General features: G+C 42.3%; 1 protein-coding gene across 2 annotated transcripts in view; it reads right to left on the minus strand.

Moving 5' to 3' along the window:
• LOC109869834 (MORN repeat-containing protein 1) overlaps window positions 1-16,289 on the minus strand; it is a 78,256-nt gene that overhangs the window by 41,039 nt on the left and 20,928 nt on the right. For both annotated transcript variants that reach the window (XM_020460106.2, XM_031803597.1), the window contains exon 11: window positions 10,978-11,049. In XM_020460106.2, coding sequence (XP_020315695.1) covers window positions 10,978-11,049 — 72 coding nt within the window. The remainder of the gene's footprint in view (window positions 1-10,977; window positions 11,050-16,289) is intronic.

Below are 16,289 nucleotides of genomic sequence, written 5' to 3' on the forward strand. Positions count from 1 at the left end.
AGGAGTGGCTTCGGGACAAGTCTCTGAATGTCCTCGAGTTGCCCAGCCAGAGCCCAGACTTGAACCCGATCTAACATCTCTGGAGAGACCTGAAAATAACTGTGCCGCGATGCTCCCCATCCAACCTGACTGTGCTTGAGAGATTCTGCAGAGAAGAATGGGAGAAACTCCAAAGTGCAAAGCTTGTAGCGTCATACCCAAGGAGACTTGAGGCTGTAATCGCTGCCAAAGGTGCTTCAACAAAGTACTGGGTAAAGGATCGGAATACTTATGTAAATGTAATATCAGGTTTTTATTTTTAATACATTCAAAAATAAAATAAACTGTTTTTGCTTAGTCATTATGGGGTATTGTGTGTAGATTGATGAGGAAAATGTTTTATTTAATCCCGTTTAGAATAAGGCTGTATCTAAAAAGCATATTTAATAAATAATTGATCAAATTAGGTTTGTCCTTACCCAGGTCTCCTTTAAGACTCCATAATGTAGGCCGAGGTACAACACTTAACAAAAATATAAATGCAACATGTAAAGTTGTCACGCCCTGATCAGTTTCACCTGTCTTTGTGCTCGTCTCCACCCCCCTCCAGGTGTTGCCCATCTTCTCCATTATCCCCTGTGTACTCATACCTGTGTTTTCTGTTTGTCTGTTGTCTTGTTTGTCAAGCTTACCAGCGTTTGTCCTGTCTGCTCCTGTCTTTTCCCAGCCTCCTTTACCAAGATAACCCATTAACTGACAGGTGTGGCATATCAAGAAACTGATTAAACAGCTTGATCGTTACATAGGTGCACCTTGTGCTGGGGAAAATAAAAGGCCACTCTAAAATGTGGAGTTCTGTCACACAACGCCACAGATGTGAGAGGCAGCGCCGGAGAAGATGGCTGACGTTTTATGTGCGCCTAACCGATTGCGTTTTCATTTTTTGCAAGTAATTATTTAACTTATTTTGTACATAATGTTGCTGCTATGCATATATGTAAGGAACTCAATGAGCTGTATTCCGCCATAAGCAAACAGAATAACGCTCATCCAAAACGCACTCCTAGTGGCCGGGGACTTTAATGCAGGGAAATCTGTTTTACCAAATGTCTATCAGCATGTTAGACCACCTTTACTCCACACACAGAAGCGTACAAAGCTCTCTCCCTCACACTCATTTAGGCAAATCTGACCATAATTCTATCATCCTGATTCCTGCTTACAAGCAAAAATTTAAGCAGGAAGCAGCAGTGACTCAGTCAACAAGAAAGTGGTCAGATGAAGCAGATGCTATACTATAGGACTGCTTTGCTAGCACGGGCTGGAATATGTTCCGGGATTCTTCCGATGGCATTGAGGAGTACACATCGGTCATTGGCTTCATCAATAAGTGCATCGATGACGTCGCCCCCACAGTGACCGTACGTACATACCCCAGAAGCTATGGATTACAGGCAAAATCCGCACTGAGCTAAAGGGTAGAGCTGCCGCTTCCAAGGAGCGGGACTCTAACCTGGAAGCTTATAAGAAATCCTGCTATGCCCTCCAACAAACCATCAAAACAGGCAAAGCGTCAATACAGGACTAAGAACTGCTCCGACACTCGTCAGATGTGGCAGGGCTTGCAAACCATTAGACTACAAAGGGAAGCCCAGCCGAGAGTTGCCCAGTGACACGAGCCTACCAGACAAGTAAACTACTTCTATGCTCGCTTCGAGGCAAATAACACTGAAACATGCATGAGCGCATCAGCTGTTCTGGACGACTGTGTGATCACGCTCTCCACAGCCGATGTGAGTAAGACCTTTAAACAGGTCAATATTCACAAGGACGCAAGGCCAGAAAGATTACCATGAAGTTTGCTGATGACACAACAGTGGTAGGCCTGATCACCGATAACTACGAGACTGCCTGTAGGGAAGAGTTCAGAGACCTGGCCGTGTGGTGCCAGGACAACAACCTCTCACTCAAAGTGATCAAGACCAAGGAGATGATTGCGGACTACAGGAAAAGGATAACCGAGCACGCCCCCATTCTCGTTGACGGGGCTGTAGTGGTGCAGGAGGAGGGCTTCAAGTTCCTTGACGTTCACATCAACAACAAACTAGAATGGTCCAAACACACCAAGACAGTAATGAAGAGGGCACGACAAAGCCTATTCCCCCTCAGGAGAGATTTGGTATGGGTCCTCAGATCCTCAAAAGGTTTTACAGTGGCACCATTGGCAACTACTCTGCAAGGCACTACATAGGGTAGTGAGTATGGCCCAGTACATCACTGGGGCCAAGTTTCCTGACATCCAGGACATCAATACCAGGCGGTGTCAGAGGAAGGCCCTAAAAATTGCCAAAGACTCCAGCCACCCTAGTCAGACCGTTCTCTCTGCTACCGTACGGCAAGCGGTACCAGAGCGCCAAGTCTAGGTCCAAGAGGCGTCTTAACAGCTTCTACCCCCAAGCCATAAGACCCCCCCCCCCCCTCTTTAACGCAGCTGCTACTCTGTTATTATCTATGTATAGTCACTTTAATAACTCTACATACATGTACAAATTACCTCAATTACCTCGGCTAACCGGTGCCCCCGCACATTGACTCTGTACCGGTACCCCCTGTATATAGCCTCACTATTGTTATTTTACTGCTGCTGTGTAATTATTTGTTACTTTTATTTGTATTTTTTAAACTGCATTGTTGGTTAGGGGCTTGTAAGAAAGCATTTCACTGTAAGGTCTACTACACCTGTTGTATTCGGCACATGTGACTAATACAATTTGATGTCTCAAGTTGAGGGAGTGTGCATTTGGCATCCTGACTGCAGGAATGTCCACCAGAGCTGTTGCCAGATAATTACATGTTTATTTCTCTACCATAAGCCACCTCCAACGTTGTTTTAGAGAATTTGGCAGTACGTCCAAACGGCCTCACAACACATGTAACCACGCCAGCCCAGTAACCACGCCAGCCCAGGACCTCACCTGTGGGATCGTCTGAGATCAGTTACAAAACTGTGGGTTTGCACAACTGAAGAATTTCTGCACAAACTGTCAGAAACAGTCTCAGGGAAGCTAATTTGAGTGCTTGTTGTCCTCACCCGTGTCTTGACCTGACTGGCGTCGTAACCGACCTCAGTGGGCAAATGCTTCAATGGCCCCCGAAACGCTGAGGAAGTGAGCTCTTCACGGATTAATCCAGGTTTCAACAGTACTGGGCAGATGGCATCAGGTGGGCAAGCAGTTTGCTGAAGTCAACATTGTGAACAGAGTGCCCCATGGTAGTGGTGAGGTTATGGGATGGGCAGTCAAAAGCTACAGACAACAAACACAATTGCACTTTATTGATAGCGATTTGAATGCACAGAGATACCATGATGAGATCCCGGGGCCCATTGTCGTGCCATTCATCCACCACCATCACCTCATGTTTCAGCATGATAATTCACAGTCCCATGTCGCAAGGATCTGTACACAATTCCTGGAAGCTGAAAATGTCTCAGTTCTTCCATGGCCTGCATACTCAGACATGTCACTTCATTGAGCATGTTTTGGATGCTCTGGATGGACGAGTACAACAGCGTGTTCCAGTTCCCGCCAATATCCAGCAACTTCGCAGAGCCATTGCAGAGGAGTGGGACAACATTCCACAGGCCACAATCATCAACCTGATCAAGTCTATCCGAAGGAGCAGGTGCGAGAGGCTGCCATAATAGTCTTCAGCGTCCAGGGAATGGTGAGTTAACTGTCTTGTTCAGGGGCAGAACGACAGATTTTTACCTTGTCAGCTCGGAGATTCAATCTAGCAACCTTTCGGTTACTGGCCCAACGCTCTAAACATTAGGCTACCTGCCACCCAGTCATGTGAAATGTATCGATTATGGCCAACAACAAAACAATCTTTCAAATTGACTGATTTCCTTTGAACTGTAACTCAGTAAAATCTTTGAACAAAAATATAAATGCAACATGCAACAATTTCAGTGTACAAAGCAAACATTGGTGTCAAAGTTCTACCGCTTGCTCTGTAATACAGTATGAGTAGTATTTTAATTTCAATAATATTAAAAAAAATTAAATGAATATTGAAAACAAACTATTTTGCCTTTTGCTAATTGTTCTATATTGTTGAACATATTCTATGGGTATATCAACATTTCAGAGTGGAATCTCTGCTAGTTTTAAAGTTATGGCCCATTTTATACAGAGAAATTGGAATAGAAGGCAATGTAACCAATCACAGCCCTTCTTTTACTCGTATCATTGCACATCCTGCAAATTACCAGCATAGGGTGTCCATTTTGAATCCATTTTCACATTCACTCTGTTGTAAACGCTTACAAATTGGATCATAATGTCAATCATAAAATGTGTTTTTTCAATATTCATGTTAATGTTACTGAAATCAAAATAGTGCTCATATTACAGAGCATGTGGTAAAGCTTCATTTGACACCAATTGCTGCTTTGTAGCACCTACAGATGAAATATATGGAGTCTTAAAGGAGACATCTATCAATGAAGGTATAAAAAGGATGAAGAATTTGGGGGGACATTTAAATGCATGTCTGTTTTCTGTTCCAGTCGACCGGGCACCCTTTAAGATATACATCATTTTCAAGGTATGATCCCTAAGCGAACGCCATGGTTAAATCATCAGAGAGGGTGAAAGAGAGAGGAATAGATGGATGGATGGATGGAGGAGGTAGAGGCTCACCTCTACAAGCACTCCACCTCTGGAGGCCAACTGAAATTAACTTGATTTATCAGGTCTGAATCACGTCTGCACCCCACTCTCATAAATTCAAGGCCAAAGCTTCCAGATAGTTTTGATGATCAATAAAACATAATTGGATTTTTCACACATATTTGACCAGAAGTATTATAAAACCAGATGGAAAACTGTAAATTCTGTGTTTTAATGCCCGTCAATGGCACCTTCGGTAAATAAATCTCTCTGAAATGGCTATGGGCCTTTTATGTGTGATGTACTGTACTGATAAAATGTTATAATCGTTTCAAATTGACACCTCCAATGTCTCTGGGTCTTTTCTATGGTGAGAGAATCATTCTCTCCTTGATACAGAAATAAAAAAGCAAATGAAATACAGAACACCCCTTACAAAAGGATCTCCATTTATGACATTAACCATTTACACTCCACATTAAATCCCATTCAGATTTCAATAAAAGTGTTATGCGGTGTTGTACGCCATTAATCAAAAATGTATCCCAATCTTTAACAAGAGAAAACACTCCTGAGCATCGTAAAAGAAGTGGAGAGAGAGAACACTCCATTAAATCAATTATGTCTGCTGCCAGAGTCTAGGCGAGGGATAATTACTTAGGGAGGGCGATCAGAGACTAACCTAATGATGATGCCCTTTCTTATACTCCTAGACTTGATGAAGCTGCAGCTCCTATGGGAGTGGCCTGATGGTGAAAACACAGCAACCATATACAGAGATGGAGAGGAAGAGAGGGGCGGTAAGAGAGAGAGGGGGAGAGAGAAAGAGAGTGGTAGAGATAGAGGGGAGAGAGAGTGAGAATGAAAGAGGTATGAGGGAGAGAGAGATGGGGCAGGTGGCAGCGGGGGGAGGATTAGCCGTAGGGGTCAGTTGCTTTCTCACCTAGCTTAACTGCTGCGAAATGAGCCGAGGCCGTCAGGAAATTAACGAGGCGAGACGGAAGCAACCTCGCCGGCGCTCTGACCTTCTCTCTTTTGACACACACACGCGTACACACACCCGTGCGTACAAACAAACACACGTCCTCGCAATTCATCTCGGTCTCTTGCACTGCCTCTCTCTCCCTCCCATTTCTATGTCCTGATACTTTATCCAAGTTAGTACAATTTAAGCTCTGTTTTAGTAGTCATGAATGTACTCAGTTGTGCTGCTTCTGTAAACTCTTAGTTACTCCCTCTTTCTCCTACTTCTCTGCCCTTCATCTCTCCTTTTCATCTCATTTACTTACTCCTTTCTCTCCTTCTCAGTTACTCCATTACTTACTTCATCCTCTCTCCCTCCCTCTTTCTCTCTCGCAGCATGGAGAGCAGTGAATTATCATCCCCTGTGTATTTCCACTTAACTGAGAGGGCTTCCTTTGAACTTTGCGGGCGAAGCCCTGCGCAGTCCACTGTTGTTCAGTGCAAATGAATGGGAGATGCGCTTGGGGAGCAAGAGAGAGAGAGAGATAAAGTAAAAGAGCTGCTCGTGCTGTCCGAAGAGAGCCTCGATGCATTTTCACTATCAGTGGCACTTTGAACAGAGATAAGCGCAAGGTCTCGACTCGAAGAAAAGATCAGGCTCGATCAAATAGCATTGATCCTCAGACCTTGGACAACAGAGAACAAACAACTGTAAATCGGTCAAAAAACAAGGGCCACAAAAGAGCCCCTGAAGAGGAAAATAAAATACACTAATATTGTGTACTTTCACTTAATTCCAAGAGAACATCTTAATGCTGTCAATAACGACTTAACTAGAGGACTAAGCGACCATAGGGAGGAACATTGTTCAGACTAAAAATTAGATTTCAAGGTCATTGGTGGTGAGGTTGAGAAAGGACTCTCCTCAGAATTCTGCTGTCTATCAAAATGTACCCATATAATTGGGAGAGGGCACCAGGCCTCGAATTTCCCAGTGGCAACGACGGCTATGGCCGCCGATGACCCCTTGTGTGGTTGTAATGTCCCCAAAAACAATCCATGCCTTGCGGAAAAAAAGTGGCCACTGTGCCCTTGGGCTGAATATAATAATTATAATTCCCTTCTCCCAACTGCCAATCGCAGTGCTCCAAAGCACCTATCACTCAGGTGGCTCACTCAGATATCTCAATTCTGATAAGCCAATGCCGTCACATGATCGGTTCCTTTCCACAGGCCTAGCAGCTCCGAAGTAGGCTACAAGTGAAGACGGAAAAAAATCGGGGATGCAACGGCACACGTCCTTATCCAATTCCAAGGTGCATAGTGAAGATGTTAGAAGAACTGTCCACATTTACTTTTTGTCAGCCAACAAGATGAGTAACAAACAGCAAAAGCACAAACCTACTGTATGTCAATCTACTTTCCTCCATAGTGCAAAAGTACCTATTCTATTGGTCAGCTTGTCATTCTGTGAGAGAAATAAATAACCGACTCAACTGGGACAGTTGTGGGATGATAGATCCCAAATGAATACAACTGTACATAAAATACAACTTTTAAAAGCAAATGAGGCTGCTGCTACAGATCAGAACGATAAACTATTAGGCTTTCTTCACATTATGAACGCAGCAATGTGCGCACGGCAGTTGTCTATAAGCGCAAATGTTCCAAAATGAAATGATTGAAAAGCACACTGCAAATGCAAGCGTTTCATATGACAAACAAAAATATCCTTTAGAAATGTAGAAAGAGGTAAGATCTAAAGATGGGTTGTTAATATGACTCGGATTGTGTCTTTGGCTGCTGGACAACAAAAGACAGAGAACATGACAGCAATTCTGGGTTCAATAGCATATGAGGAATTGTTTATAAAATAATCCTCTTACCATTCCTATGGTCGGAACACAGAAAAATGACAAACAAAGTACAGTTGTAAAACATTACGTTTATGGTTTCAAGATGTTGACCGTCTCCGCTCAGATTGCAAGATGACTGAGGTTGCAGTGCGTAACAGGCCTAGAGTATGTCAACAGAAGCCTTTAGATGTTAATATTAATAATTATCCTATATTATATTTCTCAAACTTGACAAGCGTTTAGCCTATACAGTATACATGTCATTAAAAGTCTCATTAAAGTTTGGCTACATTTTCAAGCGCCTCCCTCATGTCGGCATCGGTCTGGACACGACAAGCTGTAGCTGCGTAGTAGTGTTTGATTTTCAAATCAATTTAATTGGATATTTCGGTTAATGGCTGGCCTAGCAGATGGCCTTGATGCTGGCCTAGCAGATGGCCTTGATGCTGGCCTAGCAGATGGCCTTGATGCCCTGGAAGATATAGGGTACCATTTGAAGGCAAAATGGCCTTGCACCTAAAATCCAGAAATTATAAGCCGGAAGGCACACTTGCCACGGAAGCCTCTTTTGGTGCTCCCCATGTTAATATAGGCTTTCACCATTTAAAAACGTTTAGTCCCCTATTTCAAAATCAAATCAAATCAAATATTATGTCACATGCGCCAAATACAACAGGTGTTAGACCTTACAGTGAAATGCTTATACAAACCCTTAGACAACAACGCAGTTAAGAAAAACAAGTGTTAAAGTATTTACTAAAATAAACTGATGTCAAAAAAAATTCTAAAAAATATAGAAAAATAACAAATAATTAATGAGCAACAATAAAATAACAGTAGCGAGACTATATACAGGGGGGTACCGGTACAGATTCAATGTGAGGGGGCACAGTTTAGTTGAGGTAAAATATACATTTTGCTAGAGGTAAAGTGACTATGCATAGATTAAAGAAAACAGCAAATAGCAGCAGCGCAAAAATGTGTGTGGGGGAGGGATGCTCTTGATGGTGCAGCAGTAGAACCTTTTGAGGATCTGAGGACCCATGCCAAATCTTTTCAGTCTTCTGAGGGGGAATAGGTGTTGTCGTGCCTTCTTCACGACTGTCTTAGTGTGTTTGGACCATGATAGTTTGTTGGTGATGTGGACACCAAGGAACTTGAAGATCTCAACCTGCTCCACTACAGCCTTGTCGATGAGAATGGGGGCGTGCTCAGCCCTCCTTTTTCTGTAGTCCACGATCATCTCCTTTGTCTTAATTACGTGGAGGGAGAGGCTGTTATCCTGGCACCACACTGCCAGGTCTCTGACCTCCTCCCTACAGGCGGTCTCATTGTTGTTGGTGATCAGGCCTACCACTGTTGTGTCGTCGGAAAACTTAATGATGGTGTTGGAGTCGTGCCTGGCCGTGCAGTCATGAGTGAACAGGGATTACAGGAGGGGACTGAGCACTCACACCTGAGGGGCCCCCGTGTTGAGGATCAGCGTGGCGGATGTGTTGCTACCTACCCTCACCACCTGGCGGGGGACGTCAGGATGTCCAGGATCCAGTTACAGAGGGAGGTGCTTAGTCCCAGGGTCCTTAGCTTAGCAATGAGCTTTGACTTCACTATGATGTTGAACGCTGAACTGTAGTCAATGAACAGCATTCTCACATAGATGTTCATTTTGTCCAGGTGGGAAAGGGCAGTGTGGAGTGCAATAGAGATTGCGTCATCTGTAGATCTGTTGGGCGGTATGCAAATTAGGGTGGGTCTAGGATTCCTGGGATAAACTGTGTTGATGTGAGCCATGACCAGCCTTTCAAAGCACTTCATGGCTACAGACGTGAGTGCCTTGGGTCGGTAGTCATTTAGGCAGTTTACCTTGGGGTTCTTGGGCACAGGGACTATAGTGGTCTGCTTGAAAAATGTTGGTGTTACAGGGACAGGTTGAAAATATCAGTGAAGACACGTCCTGGTAATCCGTCTGGCCCTGCAGCCTTGTGAATGTTGACCTGTTTAAAGGTCTTACACACATCGGCTACGGAGAGCGGGATCACACAATCCTTCCGGAACAGCTAGTGTTCTCATGCATGCTTCAGTGTTGCTTGCCTCGAAGTGAGCATAGAAGTCATTTAGCTCATCTTGAAGGCTTGTGTCACCACGCAGATCGTGGACGTGCTTCCCTTTGTAGTCCATAATAGTTTGCAAGCAATGCCACATCCGACATGCGTCGAATGCACTTATTGACGAAACCAAATCAAATGTTATTGATCACATACACATGGTTAGCAGATGTTAATGCGAGTTTAGCAAAATGTTTGTGCTTCTAGCCAGTGACTGATGTTGTGTACTCCTCAATACCATCGGAAGAATCCCGTAACATATTCCAGTCTGTGGTCCACAGCTTTTCATGAGATACTCTACCTCAGGCGAGCAAAACCTTGAGACTTCCTTAATATTAGATTTTGTGCACCAGCTGTTATTTACAAATAGACACAGACCGCCAGCCCTTGTCTTACCGGAGGCAGCTGTTCTATCTTCCTGATGCACGACAAACCCAAGCAGCTGTATGTTATCCATGTCGTCATTTAGCCACGACTCGGTGAAACACAAGATATTAGTTTTTAAATGTCCCGTTGGTAGGTTAGTTTTGATCGGAGCTCATCCATTTTATTATTCAATGAATGCACTTTGGCCGTGACACCTTCGGTTGTCCCGCTTCGCATGCAGTTCTCGGCTCTCATCTGAGATGGAGTATGTGAAATCTGACACCTCATAGAGAGCGACAAGTTACATTTTCGGGCCTATCCAGACAAAGGATCAAACTCCCCTTGCCGTGAACCTCGCAGCTCCGCTAACAATATGTGTTATTAACCCGGAGACTCTAGCGATTGCAGCAAATGCAGTATCAACTGGATTTTTATCAACAAGAAAAAATACAAAATCATTCTGTAGAATTTTAACCACTTTCAACGAGTCAGCAGGCATTTGAATGGCGTCTGTGCTTCGCTCAGAGGACGCTGGGCAGTTATATGAAATGGTGCCAATTTTGTACTCTCACTAAGTATGATCATATTTATTTTACAGTTATAAGAAAGGTGAAATGTTTTAAGTAGTTTATAATTTGATTGTTACTATATTTAGAAAGCATTTCAAATCGGTTCAAGTCCTATTCCCATATAATTTTTCATATTTGTACTGTGTACTTGAGCTTGTGTCCGTAAATGTGACTACATCTCAGCAATTTATTTTCTATGTTTTACCAGAAAAGGTGAGATTTTAATCTTTCAGACAGTATAAGCATTACTACGTATTGTTTATGGCCCTCTCGGTAAATAATTACTTTTGGGTACGTCTATTTAGGTGTAAATCTACATTTAAAAGGTTTTAAGGTAGTGAACTTGATTGACCCTCTTGCCAGCTCTAGCCTATAACTTATATGGCAATCCAGATCTCCAAACCATTTTCATGAATCTTGAAGAAGTTAAAGACGCAGATGTGTTAAGGAGAGGCATAATTACCTGAGAAGTACTCGGTGATGGTGGTCGATTCCCCTTCTCCTGACTGATTCTGCTCCCCACGCACTTCCTTTCCTGAGCAGAGGAAGCACACTCAACTCTATCATGGTCCTGACATACAATATAATACACTACTGGATAGTATATCGATAAGGCTCTGGTATATATAATATAATGCATCATATCCATGTAGTATCTCGTCATTAACTGCCTAATTCAGAAGAACACAGAATCAGAACTCTGCAGGCCATAGAGTGACAGTGTCTCAGTTTGGTCAGGGAAATGGAATGTGTAGGGCCGGCTATAATATTATGGATACTATTAATGGATTTTGAATACACTTCCCTCACAAAACAAAACACCACCAAGCAGGCCAGAGTGTAGGGAAGAACAATGGCAGACTGAAGACAGCGGAACAGAATGCCTCAAGATAAAAACCTAATATTCAATATCTGTAAATCCGACTAAATATTAGCACTTCACTCCACATACTCGTGGGCAATAAGCTGCAATCTGGATAACAACACAAAACACAAAATGTATAAGTGTAGAGACCGTCTTGCTAAAGACGATGAATGATAAGTTGGGCATACTTGAACTAGTCGGTAAAGATATACAGGAGTTAAAGAGATGAGTGACTTACTTGAAATACAGACTAGATCTATGAGAGAAGATATGCTACTAACAGTATTAAAGAGAATGAGGACCCAGAGAGAGTAACAAATCCCAGGCAATACTGTCAACAAAATCAAAATCGAATGTGTAAATCTTTTCGGACAGAGAAACAAGCACCCGATTGTTGCCAAATTTGCATTCTTTAAGGATGAAAATAATGGTTAAAAACCTGGGCAAAAGACTCGCTGGCACGAAGATAGGCAGGAATGATCCGTTCCCGAAGGAAATTGCAGAACGCCGTAAAGTTCTGTCCAAACTCTTCAAAGCGAATAGACTAAAAGGGAAACGTGCAGCTCTCGCAGTAGATAAACTGTACATTGATAACCAGCTGTTCTGAGATACTCCATGGCTATTCTAAATAATACCAAGTTCCCATAGAGGAGTAGAATAATGGAACCCCCAAAACTATTCACGGTAGGAATTGTAATTTTTTAAAAAAAATTTTTTTAATAAGAATAATAAAATACATAAATTGATGAAGAAATAAACTACAAATACAATATACCATTCAAAATAGGGAATGTTGTAAAATAATTTAGAGTATTTATAAACAGATTACAGATAGCATTAGAAGAATATTATTATTTCAATAATGATCCAATCTTCAAATATAAGGCACTGGAACACAAAAGTACTCAAAAGCCCAAAATGAAGTAGGAATCAACATAGTAGAGATAAAAACACACCAAACAGGACATAGACGGTACAATGTGGGTATGTGCGGGTGTATATGTGGGGGAGTGTGGTTGTAATGGAAGATGGGGTGTGTGTTTTTGTGATTGGAAAAGTGTGGTGAGTTAAGTGACTGAATAAGGAAAATGGTTGCAAATGCCAGTGTCTGCGAACAAGAGTTGTGAGAGTTTTACATTCTGTGCAGATATGGGATACACATTTAAAAATAAATTACAGTCTATTTATTTATTGTCCTATCATGATGGAACGGTGAACCCTTTACCCTAGACACCCATCTGAGTGACCCACACACTAAGGAGAAATCCTTATCTGTTTTAGAGGCTTACTGCAAGTAGCCTATACGCAGCCAAGACAGAAAGATAAACGTGGTCAGAGACTCACTAAAGCAGCATCCTCAACAGTCTGAGCCTGCCTGGCAGTGTTGCTCCAACAAAGCCAAAGCCCCCGGGAGGGTAAGCATAATATACAAGGATTTCTCAAAGCTGCTAATAAGAACCTTGACGACCTTGTACCTAGCTGGTGGGAATTCCGCTGGAAACCCCCACCCAGGTAGTGGCAATGCTGGCAACACTAGCTGCAGTAACCCATGGGGAGGGGGTCACACTCAGACAATCAGAGAGGGGGGGAAATGATTGTGGCCCTGGCGGCACAAAATAATCAAAAGGTCTGACTACTCAGAGACACTTTGGAAAATGGTAACAACGGGGGACCAGCATGTGTTTGTGTTTCAGGAGTGTATCTGAGCTCCATCGGCTAGGACTTGACATTGGTTAAGCAAATCTCCCCATTCTTGCTCAATTTTGCATGCCTTCTCAAACGGCTACAATTGTATATGCATTCACAAATCAAGTCTTCTGTTGAGTTGGGCTCGGGGATGGAACAACTGTTAAACATCTGAGCTTGTGGTTGTTTGTGGAGGAAGGGTGTGTATGTATCCCACATCTGTTGCTAAGGGGTAATGACGTCAAGGACAGTATAGGATGAATCACAATAATTGTTTCCCAAAATAATCCGTGCTTGCCAAAAAAATATATTTTTGTAATGCCGGTCCTGGTTATAGATAACAATCCTTCGTATGAAATTCCTACATATTAGTGTTTGTTAATTGAGGAAATAAATTAAGCTATGCAAGATTTTTTTACATATATATTTTTTGCAATAACAGTATACAATACAACGGAGGTGAGTGTTTTGGAAATACTTTTGGCAGTTAATCTGCTTCTGTTCTGTGGGTGGCACTGTGTGCTCTTTTTAAAGGACGGGTCCCAATCTCTCAAAGGCCATAGGATAGAGGTGGACAGGGGTGGTCTGCCAGTCACTGGGATGACAATAGCGGAGAATAATTGAAGGTTGACTCAGTTGCTGTGCAAATATCATGGTACAGATACAGTATATAGACAATCATTATGGTACATTTTAAATGGTAAGTTTACAAACATATATAATGATAAATAGAATTGAAACTTGAATATCATTATGGTAAATGGTGAAATAAGTATAGCCGAGTATAACTGTAAGGGCTTAGCAGATAAGACGATCAGTATTTTCCTGGCTAAAAGAGAAGGAATATAATATCGATTGTTTATTGGAAACTTATTCAACAACTTTAGAGATGTGTGGAAAAGGACTGTGGGGGTGAAATATACTTCTACCATGGGCAAAGAAACTCAAAAAGGTGATGATTTTATTTAACAATAATTTTGATCCAAATGTGCAAATTGCCCAAACCGATCTGCATGTAGATGGTTTCTTTTAAATACACTACCGGTGAAGTTTTAAAACAAACTCATTCAACGTTTTTTCTTCATTTGGATGTATTATTTACTATATTATAGAATAATAGTAAAGACATCAAAATGATGAAATAACACATATGGAATCATGTAGTAACCAAAAAAGTGCTAAACAAATATATTTTATATTTGAGGTTCTTTAAAACAGACACCCTTCTGGCATTCTCTCAACTAGCTTAATGAGGGAGTCACCTGGAATGCATTTCAATTAACAGGTGTGCCTTGTTAAAAGTTCATTTGTGGAATTTCTTTCCTTCTTAATGCATTTGAGTCAATCAGTTGTGTTGTGACAAGGTAGGGGGGTATATAAAAGATAGCCCTATTTGGTAAAAGACCAAGTCCATATTATGGCGAGAACAGCTCAAATAAGCAAAGGGAAATGACAGTCCATCATTACTTTAAGACATGAAGGTCTGTCAATCTGGAACATTTCTAGAACTTTGAAAGTTTCTTCAAGTGCAGTCGCTAAAAACATTGAGCTCTATGATGAAACTGGCTCTCATGAGGACCGCCACAGGAATGGAAGACCCAGAGTTACCTCTGCTGCAGAGGATAAGTTCATTAGAGTGACCAGCCTCAGAACTTGCAGCCCAAATAAATGCTTCACAGAGTTCAAGTAACAGACACATCTCAACATAAACTGTTCAGAGGAGACTGTGTGAATCAGGCCATCGCGGTTGAATTGCTGCAAAGAAACCACTACTAAAGGACACCAATAAGAAGAGGAGACTTGCTTGGGCCAAGAAACACGAGCTATGGACAAAAGGCTGTTGCAAATTTGTCCTTTGCGCTGGACTCCAAATTGGAGAAGTTTTGTTCCAACCTCCGTGTCTTTATGAGATGCAGTGTGGGTGAACAGATGATCTCTGCATTCCTATCGTAAAGCATGGAGGTGGTGTTATGGTGTGGGGGTACTTTGCTGGAGACATTGTCTGTGTTTTACTTAGAATTTGAGGCACACCAGCATGACTACTACAGCATTCAGCAGCGATACGCCATCCCATCTGGTTTGGGCTTAGTGGGACTATAAACAGGAAGACGAGTGATTGAGTGCTGTATCAAATGACCTGGCCTACACAATCCCCCGACCTCAACCCAATTGAGAAGGTTTGGGATGAGTCGGACCACAGAGAGAAGGAAAGGTGGCCAACAAGTGCTCAGCATATGTGGGAACTCCTTCCAGACTGCTGGAAAAGCATTCCAGGTTTTTTATTTCACCTTTATTTAACTAGGCAAGTCAGTTAAGAACAAATTCTTATTTTCAATGACGGCCTAGTAACAGTGGACTGAGCTTGTTGTCATTGCAGGCAATCTCAACGCTGTGCGTTACAGGGAAGACATACTCCTCGCTCATGTGGTACCCTTCCTACAGGCTCATCCTGACATGACCCTCTAGCATGACAATGCCACCAGCCATACTGCTCGTTCTGTGGGTGATTTCCTGCAAGACAGGAATGTCAGTGTTCTGCCATGGCCAGCGAAGAGCCCAGATGTCAATCCCATTGAGCACGTCTGGGACCTGTTGGATCGGAGGGTGAGGGCTAGGGCCTTTCCCCCAGAAATGTCCGGGAACTTGTAGGTGCCTTGGTGGAAGAGTGGGGTAACATCTCACAGCAAGAACTGGCAAATCTGGTGCAGTCCATGAGGAGGAGATGCACAGCAGTACTTAATGCAGCTGGTGGCCACACCAGATACTGACTGTTACTTATTTTGACCCCCCCTTTGTTCAGGGACACATTATTCCATTTCTGTTAGTCACATTTCTGTGGAACTTGTTCAGTTTATGGTCTCAGTTGTTAAATCTTATGTTCATACAAATATTTAAACATGTTAAGTTTGCTGAAAATAAACGCAGTTGACAGTGAGAGGACGTTTCTTTTTTTGCTGAGTGTATTTATAAAAAACCTATATACAGTTGAAGTCGGAAGTTTACATACACCTTAGCCAAATACACTTAAACAAATTTTCGCAAAACCTGACATTTAATCCTAGTAAAAATTCCCTGTCTTACGACAGTTAGGATCACCACTTTATTTTAAAAATGTGAGATGTAATAGTATAGAGAATTATTTATTTGAGCTTTTATTTATTTCATCACATTCCCAGTGGGTCAGACGTTTACATACACTCAATTAGTATTTGGAATCATTGCCT

Source organism: Oncorhynchus kisutch, linkage group LG24 (assembly GCF_002021735.2).
Source record: "Oncorhynchus kisutch isolate 150728-3 linkage group LG24, Okis_V2, whole genome shotgun sequence".
In the NCBI taxonomy this organism is placed as follows: Eukaryota; Metazoa; Chordata; class Actinopteri; order Salmoniformes; family Salmonidae; genus Oncorhynchus; species Oncorhynchus kisutch.